The sequence below is a fragment of the Hakea prostrata genome, chromosome 2, assembly GCF_041222555.1.
Source record: "Hakea prostrata isolate BN-2017 chromosome 2, UWA_Hpros_2, whole genome shotgun sequence".
NCBI classification, from domain to species: domain Eukaryota; kingdom Viridiplantae; phylum Streptophyta; class Magnoliopsida; order Proteales; family Proteaceae; genus Hakea; species Hakea prostrata.
In genome coordinates this window covers 74,142,076-74,156,868 of record NC_142601.1, presented here as the reverse complement: position 1 = coordinate 74,156,868, position 14,793 = coordinate 74,142,076, and the positions used below count along the sequence as shown (strand labels likewise).

At 38.3% G+C, this 14,793-nt stretch overlaps 2 protein-coding genes across 3 annotated transcripts; both read right to left on the bottom strand.

Moving 5' to 3' along the window:
• Positions 1-1,383: 1,383 nt before the first annotated feature.
• CYCA1;1 (Cyclin A1;1) lies at positions 1,384-6,859 on the bottom strand. The gene is made up of 11 exons (XM_089146744.1): positions 6,239-6,859; positions 4,883-5,270; positions 4,627-4,763; positions 3,909-4,001; positions 3,696-3,829; positions 3,530-3,605; positions 3,348-3,424; positions 3,224-3,257; positions 2,886-3,035; positions 2,076-2,210; positions 1,384-1,964 (listed from the first exon to the last, which is right to left on the bottom strand). The coding sequence occupies exons 1-11, from the start codon at positions 6,443-6,445 to the stop codon at positions 1,893-1,895; spliced, it is 1,503 nt and encodes a 500-aa protein (XP_089002870.1). The 5' UTR covers positions 6,446-6,859; the 3' UTR covers positions 1,384-1,892.
• Positions 6,860-7,511: 652 nt separating this feature from the next.
• On the bottom strand, positions 7,512-13,561 carry AGC1.7 (AGC kinase 1.7). Of its 2 annotated transcripts, none has more exons than XM_089146743.1 (3): positions 13,077-13,561; positions 11,417-12,228; positions 7,512-8,740 (listed from the first exon to the last, which is right to left on the bottom strand). In XM_089146743.1, exons 2-3 carry the CDS (start codon positions 12,226-12,228, stop codon positions 7,897-7,899), a joined length of 1,656 nt encoding a protein of 551 aa, XP_089002869.1. In that variant the 5' UTR covers positions 13,077-13,561; the 3' UTR covers positions 7,512-7,896. The 2 variants fall into 2 exon arrangements, with proteins under 2 accessions (XP_089002869.1, XP_089002868.1); XM_089146742.1 differs by having other exon boundaries at positions 13,081-13,561.
• Between the last annotated feature and the right edge of the window lie 1,232 nt (positions 13,562-14,793).

Genomic DNA, 14,793 nt, shown 5'->3' with positions numbered 1-14,793 from the left:
CCTCTCTCCTTCAGTAAGCCATCAAGTGAAGTAAATGAATGACACAGAAAACCAAAAAGTACATAAAATTATCTTTACAGGCTTTACTTTGCTTAACGGTCAAATAAACACAAATGAATAAATAAAATGAAACAATTAAAGGAGCTTTTTACCCCTCAAAAAAGAATCAAACAAAAAATTGCGGAGCATAATTTGGTGGAAGAACATGGGATTCCTTCACTTTCAAACCGACTTTTCTTTATCTCTAGGTTAGCAAAGTTATGGCCCATGGCCCCATGGTCTACCGAATTAAGAAGATAAAGACTCATGCGGCTGCAAGGATAGATTCCAACCCCTCCTTTCAAGAAAGAAGAATAACAAGTTTCCCAACCCTGCAAGCGGGAAGCAGCACATCCCACACCTTTCCTATTCATTTCTCAGACCCATCACCACCCACCACCCCCTCTCTCTCTCCCTCTCCGTGTAACACTCATCATGCTAATTTGACGACATGCATCGTTTTCCTAGTATAATAATTAAAAGGATGGCTATGGGATAATTTTCTTTTATTTCTTTATTTATTTTAGGGGGCGGGGTGAAGTAAGGGATAAAGAGTTAGGCCTTAAAGGTTCTTTTTGGTATCAACTCTCATTATTTGTTATGCTTATTTAAAAGAAATAGTACAAGAATTCATTATTGATCAAGAATGAAAAATAGTTTGGTTAATTTTGTCAAAAATAAGTTTGGTGTCAAAATAAAAAATTGTTAGAAAATGATAGTGAACAAGTGAGAAAAGAGGAAAAAAGTATGACTTTTATAGTTTAAAAAAATGTGTATTGAATATTTTACCCCATCTTAACTCTAAAATTTTCAGTAAACTTGTACATAATGAAGAGAATAAAATTCTCAACATAATCCATAAATAGACAAAAAGTCTATTATAGATTTTGGAGATTATTCTATTATTTTAAATAAAATTAAAATTGATAATAAATACTAAATAATTTAAAATAATGTAAAATTCTCATAATTGAGAATGATAATTAATACCAAAAAGAGCCTAAGAGAATTAAAGGGGAGGACAGTGAGGGCCCTCAGTTCTTAAAAAAAAAAAAAAAACATCATTGAATACTCTTCAAATCAAATATAATAATAACAAAAAAATAAAAATAAATGAAAACATAGCGTCAAGAAAACCATTTCTGAAGTATCTGGTCCATTCTGGTATGGAATCACAATTACAGCAAGGATTATGGTTTAAACAACAAAACTTATAAGTACAAGGACAAGGATTAGGAAAGAAAAAGGGTTAGGATCAGAGACATTTTCTTAGTTTATGAACTTTTAACATAAACTTTTCTTATTACAAATTCACTTTCAAGTCAAACAAGCTCTCTCTCTCTCTCTCTCTCTCTCTCTCTCTCTCTCTCTCCTTTCTTTTTCCTAAGTGCAAGAGAAGACAACTACAACAGAATGAACAGAAAACATCAGCAAGAGTTAGGCTTTTTTTTGGTTGCCAGAAAGATCAAGTACAACAGAATGATCTACAACTTCTAAGAGACATGAAAAAAGAAAATCTCTTAACAACTACAATCTCATCAAAAAGAAAAAACAGGACACATCAAATGAAACTCCAAAGGCTAAAACAATTAGAAGAAACTAAATTGCCGATCACCACATTGCAGAGTTTTCCAATCTAAAGATGACTCTCCAACAGAGAATTGGATTCGATCTCATGATTGTGCAAGCTGCTGAAGCTTATAAGCACCGGATATGGTTGCATGGATGTGCCAAGTTCAAAGTTCAGCGACAGCAACAGAACTCAGAACTGACCTCGTGAAGCTTTCATGTTCGCTACTCATACGAAAAGTCATGAAGGCACTAGGCTGGACGCATGAATGTCGAAATTTGTGCTAGTTGCCCAAGTCATGGAAGTACTCTGCAGGTATTGAAGGTGGGCAGTACTTCTTGGCCACGGACTTATACTGATAAGAAAAAAATTAGCAGGATTAGATGTTTGAAATTCCAATAAAGCAGGTGTCAGACCAGGCAATAGACAAACTTTAAATACTTTGGAGATAGAGAGATTCAATTACCTTAGGCTGACTGTACTTCTCCCTAATTGACAGTAAAGTGGTACTGTGACTATTGCAGGCAAGATGATGTAGTTCCTTGACACAGTCACGCAGTTCAGAAGGTTTGTACAATGTATAATGCCCAAGAGTAGCATTCTGCAACATTAAGTTCAGAATAAAACTGTCAGAATTTAACAATCACAAACTGTAGCTTGATCTTCCATATTGGAATTGTCCCTTCATAGTCACTATTAAACCCATCTGACCACTTTATTGACAACAACAATTCTCTTTTGAAGATGCCATCCATATAACAAAATCCAAACATCAAGGGAGGGGGGAAACTCAGTTAGCACAGACCAACATCTCATAATTAAAAGGTCATGGATTCAAATCTCCCTACAGCCTAGCTATCAAAAAAACAAAAACAAAACCCATCTGGCATAAAAATTGTAGATCGATAGAGGAGCTTGGGACCTATCTGTGCACCAGTAGCTGTCAGAGAAGGTGTTCCGTCCCATAACAGGTACAAGTCTTCCCTTTGCCCCCACCTCCCGTAAATTACTATATGATAAGATTATTTTATGTAGATATGGCATCCTATGTAACCCAATGAATTGCACAGATGCTTGGATGCCTTAGGTGTTCAAGGCGCCCTTCTAGATAAGTGTAACCAAATGTGCCGAGGCATTGCTTAGCTCATGCCTTGACAAATAATTCTAAGATTAGGCTGGAAGAGAAAGGAGGTGGCAATTGGGATAGTCATTGGGAAAAGCCCTGAACTTCAACCATATTTTATGCCCTTTATTGGCAATTACTGCAATTACATACCCATGGTCCCTTTGATGGCTGGAGAATAAAGTTAGCCAAGAAAATTGAAGAAGCAGCTATCAACGATGGGGCATAACAGAGCATTCCATATTCCAGGAGTGACAACTCTGCGAGGTAGTTAGCCTGGCATTCCAATTGCAACGATGGAACCTGTGTGGATAAAAAAGCACATAGAAAGCCTAATGGTCAATGGGCATGTAAACTTCATCAAAATTAGTAACAAGGATAGAAATACAAATCACAATGTCAGACATGGCACTGGATCTTAAAATTTAGAAGAAAAGAAGTTCAGTACCATTGTAACATGGATTAAAGGGCTATCAGTTTAAGAAACACACCTGACTGGCTCCTTGAGCAGCACGAACAAATCGTCTGTAAAAGGTCAAAAATTAACATCTTTTCTATTGTATGAAAAAGAATCCGTCCCCACACCCCCCCCAAAAAAAAAAGAAGGTTCCTTACCTTAGAAAACATTTAGTCGTCGGTGCTGTCATTTCAAACTTCAAGTAATTTAGAACAGCAGTTTCCATTTGTAAGACCTGGGGACCAAAAACAAACTTTTAGATATCACTCAATATTCTTCCTAGAAAATTAAACTACAAAAATCAGTTAAACAGCACACAGAGATGAAATATGACATGCACCTCCTCCTTGAAGTATGTATTATCGGTAATGTAACAGAACTCTTCTACCTGGGGCGCACAAATCTCCTCATATTTACTGAATTGATAACCACCATAGTTTTTAGTATCCACCGAAAATCACAGAAGAATAAATAAACATCAGAGGGTAACAGGATTTAGATCTTACGCAGCTATCATCATGCTGGCAACACCAAGCAACTGTAACCTTTGCCGATTCATGACATTACCCGAAAGATAACGATCAATGTAATTAACTGTCAAGTATAGTGTATCAGGTACGAGTCTGTATTCTTCAGCAACCTACAGGGAAGAGAAAACTTGTTGACCTTTCCAAAAAATATAACAAAAGCAATATTCTTTCAAAGCGTAAAATAGTTACCTCCACAAGCCAATCAATCAGTATTGCACGCATGCTGGCATTGATATCCTTCTGAACTTCCTCCATGAAGTTTGTGGAAGGCCTTTTCTTCTTCTGTTGCACCCCACGAAGGGATAAATCATGTGAAAAATAATTGAGACAAAGAAAGAACATTCTGAACTAGAAATGATTTTTTTTTTGAATTGGTACCTTGTGCTCTTGATACGAAACAAGTTTATGTTTCATATTCTTCCAATTATTTTGGATGCGCAGGTATTTTTAAATGTCAGGGAGAATGCCTGACTACAGACATGACTAGACATGACAATCCATGTCTCCCCGTAAAAGTTCCAGTTAGCTGGGGTTCCATGTTTCTGAAAATGTATGATTTTCTTGAATTTCTCAAATATAAATGACAAAAAACAGAGATTCTTGAGGAGAGGGATTACTGTTTTGACAATTTTTATGAATGAAACCATCAAAGGTAGTGGACAATATATTGTTCACGTAATGTTCCCTCCAGCACGAAATTTTGAAGATACTCTCGATCCATTAGAAGGGTAAAAAAAATTCTATCAATAATTTCGATAAATTATAAAGTGTAGGTGACATGAAAAGTTGAACAAAATAGGAAACAGTAGGACTGGCATGTATGATGAACTAAATAAATCCTTGGTAAAGAGAACAAGTAATATAGCAAGAAGAAAGAGGGATAAACAGGAAAGAAAACAAGTAGCACCTCAGATGCACGCAAGTGTCTATAAATGTCACAGGCAATGGTAGCGCATAGTTGTGGATCTCTGTAATTGCCATCAACATTCACTACTTTCTCTGTTAAGTCTATCCCCGTAAGTATATCTTTCTTCCAGGTATTCCCTAAAAGCATATAAAGAATAATAAAAAAGCAGAGAGTTAGTATGCCGAGTACCAAAGTTTGACAGATTATATAATTAGAAAACCATACCAGAAAGTTACTAATTCTTTAAAATTCAGACCTGTTTCTACTTCCACATGATCTGAAATGTAAAGGTTGTTACATGTTCTTCTCTCTATAGAAGCAACTGCTGAAACATCAGCAGTGTCTAGGTATTCAATGTCGGGACTCTTCAATGAGTCGCACGTAGACATTGTTTCATCCATAGAGACTGAACACCCATCTGATCGGCTTGGAGAAATGTATATACTGGAAGGGACCACAGGTGCCACAGGTACCACAGTGCTGGATACAGGTGCATCACTTCTTTGACCAGAAACATCGGTGCAGGGAAGGATTGTTGACTTCATACCAGAGGATTCTGGCACAGAACTTCGAGTGAGAGGTGCAGTTTTTACATGGGAAGAAGATACCTTCTTTGCCTTGGTAGTTTTTGTTGCAGATGACACCTTTTCAAAATTGAAAACAGAGTCAACAGAAAACATTTGAGGGAAATGTAGAAAAGGTGTCCTTCAAACCAGTGGTGCAAGGAGACATTACAACTAAATGCACCCCATGACCCCATTAATTAAAAATGTGAATATCAGAGTCTTCATTCAGATCAAGCAAAAGCAAAACCATATAAGTAATTCTTTTAAATAGAGATAATAGGATTAAAGTGTTGGTTCCAACAGCCAGTTAACAGCAAGATCACCAGGTGTTCAAATTATCTGGGTTGAAAATTATACCACTAGATTCTTCTGAGGAGATTATATACTTGTCAGGAATGAACATCTGTTGAATATCACAAGTGAATAATTTCATACCAAATTGCCTTGCACTTTCATTTATTAGAAAATTAAACTAGACTTTATTACTGCCACATTATGGAGTATAGAGGAAACATCACACTATTTAAGAAAATGTCAGCATTAAAATGGCATCCGAAGAAGACTGATGACAATGCAGTGACGGATCTAAAGTTTTCGTTCTACTGGATTTGATTTCTCTACACTGGTAGTTGTTTATTTTCAGGTACGGAATTGACTCTTTTAATTAAGTGTCTCCCATTATTCTGCAACAAAATGAAGAGTTACGTTTAATAAAAGTGGAGTCATGAAATAGGAGAAACACACAAGTAAATCATCCAGTTGAAAGCGGTAAGTGAAATTTACAATTCAAAATGATCAACAGGGGATTTTTCCCGTAAACTCCACCAAAACGCATACCTAGAATCATATAAACCATGACGGACATGAAAGACCCAATTGTAACCCTAGTGACCGAAGATAATTGAAAGCGAAAAACCAGAGTCCCCATAAAACAGGAAAAGAGTAAGAGGGTTTGTTTTAAAGCCCATCACGGTTAAGAGAGGAACATCAAAACGAACTACATGCATGAGTCGAGTAAATTTGGGAAAGTTGAGAGGCACACGCACCTGAGTTGCTGCCGCTATCCCAGAGGTTCGTACAGCAGCCCGGGACACATTATTTTGATTGGTCAAGTTGGTAAGAGCGGGCCGTTTCTTGGCCTGTAGAATCTGAGCTGCGGAGATCTTGATGGCGTTTTCCGATGAGGCAGGCCTCTTGGCAGCAGCGGACGAGGAAGGCATGGAAATCGAAGAACGGCGATTTCGTGTTGACATGATTAGAGAAAATAACAGCAGAGCGAGCAACAGACAAGATAGATCCTCGTATGCAAAAACCCTTGGCTAAAATCTCAAGTATACGGAAATGTAGGAAACCCAACTGAAGATCCTTAGTCTGGCTCAGAATCACAGAGGAATAAGACGAGTGACGAGTGACGAGTGAAAATCTATAGAAAAGAGGAAGGTTTGGATTCAAAAAGCGTCGCTGTATTGTGGAAATGGGTTCCCGAACGAATTCAATGGAGATCTCTGAAGAAGTAGAAAGGAAAACTCGAAATCAAACGAAACAACGAAGGAAGACGACGTAGGACTCTCCTACATACTTCCACGGGGAATACGTGAAGGAGCGGAGGATACTATTATTTAAGCGTGCTTTCTTGTTATAATTTTTGAAATTGCGAAATCCTCACCGTCAATTCATCTGTGTCCGTCTTCTCTTCTCTTCTCTTCTCGTTTAAATTTTGAATTCAAAAAACCAACCTAGAACCGAGACCGTGGTTCTTCTTACGTGTAGTCAGTCCTACGTCATTGTTAAAACCCGGAACCGGTTCGGCACGGCACGGCACGGCTGACCGATTCTTATCTGGGTTGGACCTGCCTGGATGGAATCCGCCTAATTAAAAGTTAAAACATGTCTTAAACCTAATTTCTTATTAGAGACGTAGCATAAACTATAATACATGAGGGGAAAAAGAAAAAAAGGAAAGAAAAAAGAAAGAAAAAAAAAAAAAAACCCTCTTTTTATTGGTATTACATTTGGATTGAGATTTGGGACTGACAAAACAGGTTTGAACCTGGAATGTGTAACATTTCTGGTGGGCATAAATAACCACCATGTATGATGTAACTGCCAAAGTACATAGGTTATTGATTGTCTAGGAGATACGCGAATACTTTAAACTATAAGACCTCCACCAGTTTCAGAATTGAATTTGCCCATTGAAAGTGGCCCCCGCCCAACCTCTGATGAAATGACATCACTTTAATCCTCCAAATTCTGAGGCCAGTCACAACTCACAAGATAGAAACGACCAACCATTTAGGCTTTTTCTTTTACCCTAATTATTAAAAACAATACATTAATCGTTTCCACACTTAAAAAAAATCTTTCAACTACCATACATCAATTATGGAAATCATAAGACACTGGATCCGCATCTGGTTGTAAATTATAATAATCATCTGTTCCATGCTCAAACTGCAACAATGTTTATTCCTTCTAACTTTAGCAAAGAATCAGGATCCTCATCCCATAATTTCTCACTCTCTACTCACCTCCACTTCCCCTACCCTCCCCCAAAAGAAAAATGAAACAGTTGTACAATAAACCCCATGAAAATGTCAACAGACACACCTTACTTCCTAGGAGATTTACAAGATGGCATCCCTCCAAAGATGTGTATGATCATCATCATCTTCATCATCACCAAACAAGCACCCTCTTTATCCTAGAAATATTCAAAATCAAGGTAAGTATCATTAGAACTGGTCTCATTTACTCCACCTTCGTTTTCTGCTACCTTCTTTCCTATGTGGGCAGTCTCTTTACTGGCAAATTGTCCAAAATCCACAGGCTCAGGTATGTGGGGTGGCATGCTGCTCCTCACCAGAGCCCAGTTCACCCCTTCAAAGAATGGATGTTGTTTGATCTCTGTTGCACCCCTTTTGTAAGCAATTCTCCTGTGTGGGTCCTTCACCAGGAGCCCACGGATAAGATCCCGTGCGACAAGGCTCACAGCTGGTACCTCTGGGAACCTCAGTGGCTGGTCCACTACATTAAACAGCGTGGCACGATTGCCCGACCCCTTGAAAGGCGTTGTCCCATGTAACAGCTCGTACAGGAAAATGCCAAATGTCCACCAATCAACTGCGCTCCCATGGCCCTCACCGCGAATGATCTCTGGGGCCAGGTATTCATGTGTCCCAACAAATGACATTGAGCGTGCATTTGTAGGTTCTGCCATCAGCTCTGGGAGGGATCCACCAGCGAATAGACCAAAATCTGATTTAGATTTACGACTTTTCTTAGGTAGTATGCGCGGGAAAAATGATGATGGCTGGATACACCCATGCACTGCGAGTTCATCATTGAGGATAGCACCATTGCCTACATGGGTAGATGATGATTTTACAAGAGTTGGGTTAACAGAACAGCGGAGTGATAGGTCAAAGTCAGAGAGCATGATATGCCCCTCCTCTCTCACTAGCACATTTTCTGGCTTCAGGTCCCTGTAGACTATTCCAAGCATGTGCAAATACTCAAGCGCCATGAGTATTTCTGATGCATAAAACCTGCCAGAAACAATATATAAACGGAAAAAAATAACTAAGAATGAAACTTTTTTTTTTTTTGAGAAGGATCTCATTGTGGTAATGAATTAAATGCAAGCAAGGAGAAAAAGAAGAACATGTTCAAATAAGCTCAGGTTCAAAATTTTGGTTCAAACTATAAAAGAAACCAGTGTAGCAATTAGTAAATCACATGAAAGAGAACTGTGAGCAAGTATTTAGAATGTCTAGAAACTTCATCTCCAAATTCAATGGCAACAAGGAACTCAACACCATGATCCTCTGCTGTACTGCAGATTATAACTCTCAAATATTAAATTAAAACCCCTCAAAAGGATTCCAGATATTTCTAAACCCAAGACTCAGCAAAAGGGTCACTGAGCAATTACTTTAGGTTCTATCATTGCGACAGTTCTTCTAGGGCATGCGTGTTTCTTGAAGAGACCGTTCAGTCAACAAAGAATCCATGATGGTACATGGGAGAAGTATTAGATCTGAAGGTAAGGATCTACAATGGTAACTATAACATTATCCTAGGAACTCTGGTTGTTCTTGCCAGACTCTGCACTGGGAATATGAATGCTAAATAACATGTTATCGGCTCCATCTAGTGAGTCACATAGACATAGTTAACTTCATCCAGTCAGATGTACGAACAGTGTGAGATATTTGTATAACTATCATTATCCAGAGGAAAGCATGTAAGAATTGAAGTGAGTTGGGTAATAAGGTAATCGATCGTCCTGAAAGGGTTGAGTTGTCAGTTGAAATAGAACAGTAGGCCTCCTCTCATCCCCCCACCCCCAGTAAAAACTGGAGTATTCAATTACTAATATTTTATGATGACTCTCCCCTGGATAAGAGCACGAGTAAGATGAGTGTAATTCCAGTCCAGTACAGGCTCAGAGGACCTAGAATGTCATAAAAACAAAATCCATTACTCATAAAGCCATAAATAGAAGTTGCATGTAGAGTCCGCAAATGAAATCTTTCGACAACAAGCACCTCAAACCTTCCCCTAGTTTGGACATGACAATGGAAATTTTATAACTTGATAAATATTAAATGTGTCGAAGACCCACAAAATCACTAGTGAAATTCTCTCTAAGGTTAGAGAGGACTAGACATAGACTCAATTGAGTTGAACCATTACAAATCTTGTGTATTGACTTGTCTTACACTTATATCTCTGGATTTAATTTGGCTTAACCTTTTTTTCAGAAAAGAAGACAATTTCCATTTCAACCAATCCACCAAACAGGGGCTCAACATCCTTCAAGTCCAAACACTATAATAACACATGTCCTGGAATAAGAATTAATGGTAAAAAGTAAAAAGGTGCGACCAACAAAGAGAACATGTAAATAAATAACTAGATAACCAACAAAAGTATAAAGAAAAGCAACAGCACAAAGAAAATAAATTCCCAAACCCAAAACTCGAAGCAATGTATGGACATAACTGAGAAGGCATGTGGCTTTAAGTCAACTCCTACCAGTTTAGACAACGAATCCTGCGATACAAAGAAAGTTAATACACAGTTCAAGAACCCCCTATTGAATTGGTTTTAATAAGTATCCTCTGAATCCCTGTTTGTTCTGAATCTGTCTATTATACATGGTGGATACCGTGGATTGTTGGGAAATAGCAGCTAGTCCCCAATTGAGTTAACTTGGTTTAAAATTGAAATGTGTCTAACTCAATTATGTGAAAAGACATTTTTTTGGATGAATGAAAACATTCATTAACTAAAAGGGAAAGAAAAGAGGGAGGGGGAGATACGAGAAACAAAAGCAAAGACCCGCAAGGCCGAACAGCTCAAATCAAGCAACACAACGAACTAATAAAAACAAAAAACTAAAAGCCAAAGGCAGAGACAACACATGAAAGACCTAGTGTTTTCAGTTTTTCTTCTTCCTCTTTGAAGAATGGAGCTCCACAACAAAATCTTTAGCAAGATTGCGACGACCTCTAATACACTGGCTACTTCTCCTACGATCCCGGAGAGGTGGGGATGGGGTTTCAGAAGAGGAAGATTCCTCAAGCACTGCCCAAGGGAGGGTCAGGCCCCAAGAATGGGATAGAAGAAAGGAGGGGAGAAGGATGAGATGGGCCAAGGGAGGGAGCTGGGACAAGGATGATATGTGAAAAGTCCTTATTTTAATCTTTAAAAAAAATCCCTATTCATTCTTAAACTCTTTTTACACATGGAAGGGTTTGAAAAACACTATTGGCTTATGAATTCCTATAAATAAGACTACCAAGCATTCCTTCATCAGAACCCCAAGCAATGAAAATCTCAAAATATGCAGATGTTCAGGTTTCCAATTTTTCGTCGCATGACTTTGTTTAAATTAGATGCATAGTTATTTCTTCACTTATGATATTTCTCTAGAAAATTTCTTCCCATTTTTTCTGTTGCATGGAGGATCTTCATGAATCCTACCATTCACAATTTGAAAATACCAGGCTTAGTTCTCAAGAACTTAATTGATTTTACAGTTTCATACAGTATGAACAAGATAATTCATAGGTTATACTAATTGTTGAAATTCATAATTCCAAGCACAAAAACATGCAACATACCAACCAGATAAGGACTCCCAAATCAATCTCAACTAAGATATGGCAATGGCAAATGAAAAACGAAAGTTAAACATACTAAGAAAATGAACTAACCGTGCAGCTTGCTCACTGAAATACTTATTGGGCTGCTTCTGTCGAAGAGAATGAAGATTACCCCCACTGCAGAATTCCATGACCAAACAATAGAATTTGTCAGTCTCAAAGGAAGAGTAAAGAGTAGGCAAGAAGGGGTGATCAAGAAGACCAAGAATCTCCTTCTCTGTCTGTGCTCGGAGTAGTTTGTTTCTACTAGCAAGCGATGCCTTGTCCATAACTTTCATCGCGAAGTATGTGTTGGTTCCCCTGAGTTCAACAAGATACACACTCCCAATGTCACCATAACCAAGGCGCTTGAGGAGCCTAAAATGACTGAGACCAAGAGGAGCATCTCTAGCAGTAGCTAATTGAATGGCCTCCCATCGACCATCACCACCCGTGTGTGGTTTGAGGGGTCCACTGTCTAAGCTGTCACTACGGGTGCTATTGCCACTCACGCGGCCAACGTTGGTGAAGGAATTACTTCTCTTTGCATCACTTGTCTTTGTAGTTGCTATCATTGGTCCTGCTGTTGGTGTTCCTGCAGTAGTAAACACAGCTGTCGCTTTGTTTGTTTCTGAATTTGCAAGCATTGTTGTACATGGCACTGGTGGTGAGCTGCTAATGGAATCAAAGCTAGTATTGTCATTTGAATCCATTTTTCTTGTTTCACGTGGAGGATTACTGTTAGAATCAATGCCACTTTTCGCAAGTTGATCCCAATTTTCATACTCCAACAGTGGGTTACTAGTTGAATTAATATAATTTCCAGCCATTGCATCCTTTTTTCCGTATTCATATGGTGCCTCTTCTGGTTGAATGTTGCTCATCTGCATTAAAAATGTCAAAACATCTTTTACTGTTTTTTGATATTGAACAACAAACAAGCACGGAGTCATACTGAAAATTGGCTTCCAAGGGGGGTTGTTTGCTAAGAAAAATACAGCAGAGTGGATTTTGCATCAACCTTCTACAAGATCACATTACAGTGATACAGGGTCTTCCTTTTTCCAAACTTTCACATGCAACTTAATTATGGCAATTATAATGATTGTTTCAGCAAGAAAAAATAAATAAATAAATAAAAACAAGCAAAACCATTAATGAAGATTAGATGTCAAATGATATGTGCTGATGATAGGTTTTGATGTCATCAGTGGAACATAAAGAACCCCCTAAGTAAATATTTGTGGTCAAATATATGTGAAAGGCTCAGAGGTGCTGATTTTGAAACTACACTCGCCAAAAAAAATTGATTTTTCAGGAACTTAAAAAATGTATCAGACAGAGATACATGGACATTTGCATCCCATGAAATTGTTCTTAGATGGAATGCTAATGGCAGAAAAATGGTTGGTGGTGAAATTTCCATTTGCCCATCTCATTCTTTATACAAAAACCACCTCAGCATAAAGCTGGACCATTCAATCAGTAGGTGTTGCTAATTCTCATCTGTTATCTCAGACCATGGGGATAAAAATTCATCAATTGATTGTCATTAGTGTCAATATCTAACTTATTCACGTCCAGATGATATAGGCTTGGACATTAAAGAAGACATTAGATTCATTGATGGATAATTAAACTATTGAACGCCAAGCAAATGTCAAAGCAATTATTGTCGAAGCATTCGAAACAGCTACGGACACAGCGAGGAGATGAAGAGGAATGTACGTACTCACCTCTTCCAGATTATCCCCTCTCGAATTCATCAAGAAAGCTCAACTGTTCACTCGCTCTTGGCACAGATAATTGGAGAAACTCAGACCCAGAAAGATAAATTTGCAAACAGGGAAGATGAGAAGTAAAATCCAACATGAATTTTGACAATGACTAGGTTGTCTGAAGAACCCATCCTCATCAGAGGCCTCCAATGGATTTCCCGTTTGGCGAATTGTCTAGATTTCGAATGGTCCGGAGAAAATCCGGTTGGGAGACAGGGAAGAGAAGAAGAAGAAATAAGAAAATCCATAAATAAACAAAAAAAAAATCGAAATTTAATTAAAATGGTAGAGAGAAAGAGAGGCCAGGGCAGAGAAGACGTGGTGAAGAAAGGGGAGAAGAGGGGAAAGGGTCTCCACTCTCCAAATTGAAAAAACGAACTAAACGGCGCGTAATCCTCAGAAGTAGTGGTTAGAACTCTGCCTTCTTCTCCCTTGTCTTCTCCCTTGTCTGTACTGGTGTGCCCTTCGCGCTGTAAATCGTTAATTTTGTTTCAATTTGAAGGGTTCAGATTCAGATATTATTTGATTGGCCGCTCTGGGTTAATTTCTGAATCTGTATTGGTTCGGATGAGCCGGGTCTGCTTATGTTCTTTTAATCCAGATTTTAGACTAGATTGCAATTTAAGGAATAATTTGCTTCGAAAACAGTCATATTGCATTTGGTAACTGAGGTTGGTTTTTCTCTACCACGGTTGACCCATGAGGCCATGACCCATCAACTGAAATGCAGATGATTTACTTTCATGATACGATTTAATCTGGGTCGGAACTCGGAACCAATTTGAGTTACTAACAGCAATAAATCATTTTTAATGAAGAAATATAGTGTCTGAACCAACCGTGGGTGGACCGGAACAGACTACCCATTACCGAAATAGCACATTGAGTTGTGAGTATATTTAGATTTGAAGATTCCCACGACGTTGATTTTTTTGTGTTGTTTGGTTTAATTGACCTTCTCTTTACCAAAAACAGAGAAAAAAAACCAGAGAAAAACATAAAAGGGGACCAAAACTGATTGTGGGTGCTGAAAGAGTGCTTCTCACGTTGAAGTTGAAGTTGAAGTTGAAGCGGCGCCTATGTTTTATTATGTGAGCCTGACTTAGACTCACAATGGGCTGGAAAGGGCTGAGTTACTGGGCGGCCCAATAAAAAGAATGGGCACTACAGCCCTAGAACCAAGATGTATGTTGTCTGCAGCAGCATCTTAGTCCTCTTTTGTAATTAATTAATCTTACAGTTTTTTCCTGTATGGCACCCCTTGAGTGGGTCTCAAATTAGTGATGATCTCCTTTAAGTGTTATAAATGACAAGCGCTCCCCTTGTTTAAAGTCAAATATTCCAAGTTACCCCATCTTAACGATCAATCATTTTAACTATTAAGTTTAGATTGTAAAATATCCAATATACCATTGGCACTGTGTAGAGACGAAATTACCCTTTAGTTGATTTTCCTTCTCCTCTATTTGCCTCTATCTTCACAAAGGAGTTTCTTCCAAACAAAAGTTCGACCCTCCTCCTCCTCCTCCTTTGACTCCAACACACTCTTCCGTCGTCGACGAAATCAGGTATAATAATGGTTATTTGGTGTTGAGGGTTGGTTAGAGAAGGAGAAAATGCCCAAAAACACCTCATTAGCATCTCCACTACAAATTCTGCATGTTCGACTTT

Excerpts from the sequence above, each read along its gene's own strand:
- AGC1.7 (XM_089146742.1), bottom strand. The coding sequence starts at position 13,110 with ATGAATTCGAGAGGGGATAATCTGGAAGAG. Across the intron at positions 12,229-13,080 it reads GAGGGGATAATCTGGAAGAG|ATGAGCAACATTCAACCAGA; the intron begins GTGAGTACGTAC and ends TTTTTAATGCAG. Across the intron at positions 8,741-11,416 it reads TTCAGTGAGCAAGCTGCACG|GTTTTATGCATCAGAAATAC; the intron begins GTTAGTTCATTT and ends TGTTTCTGGCAG.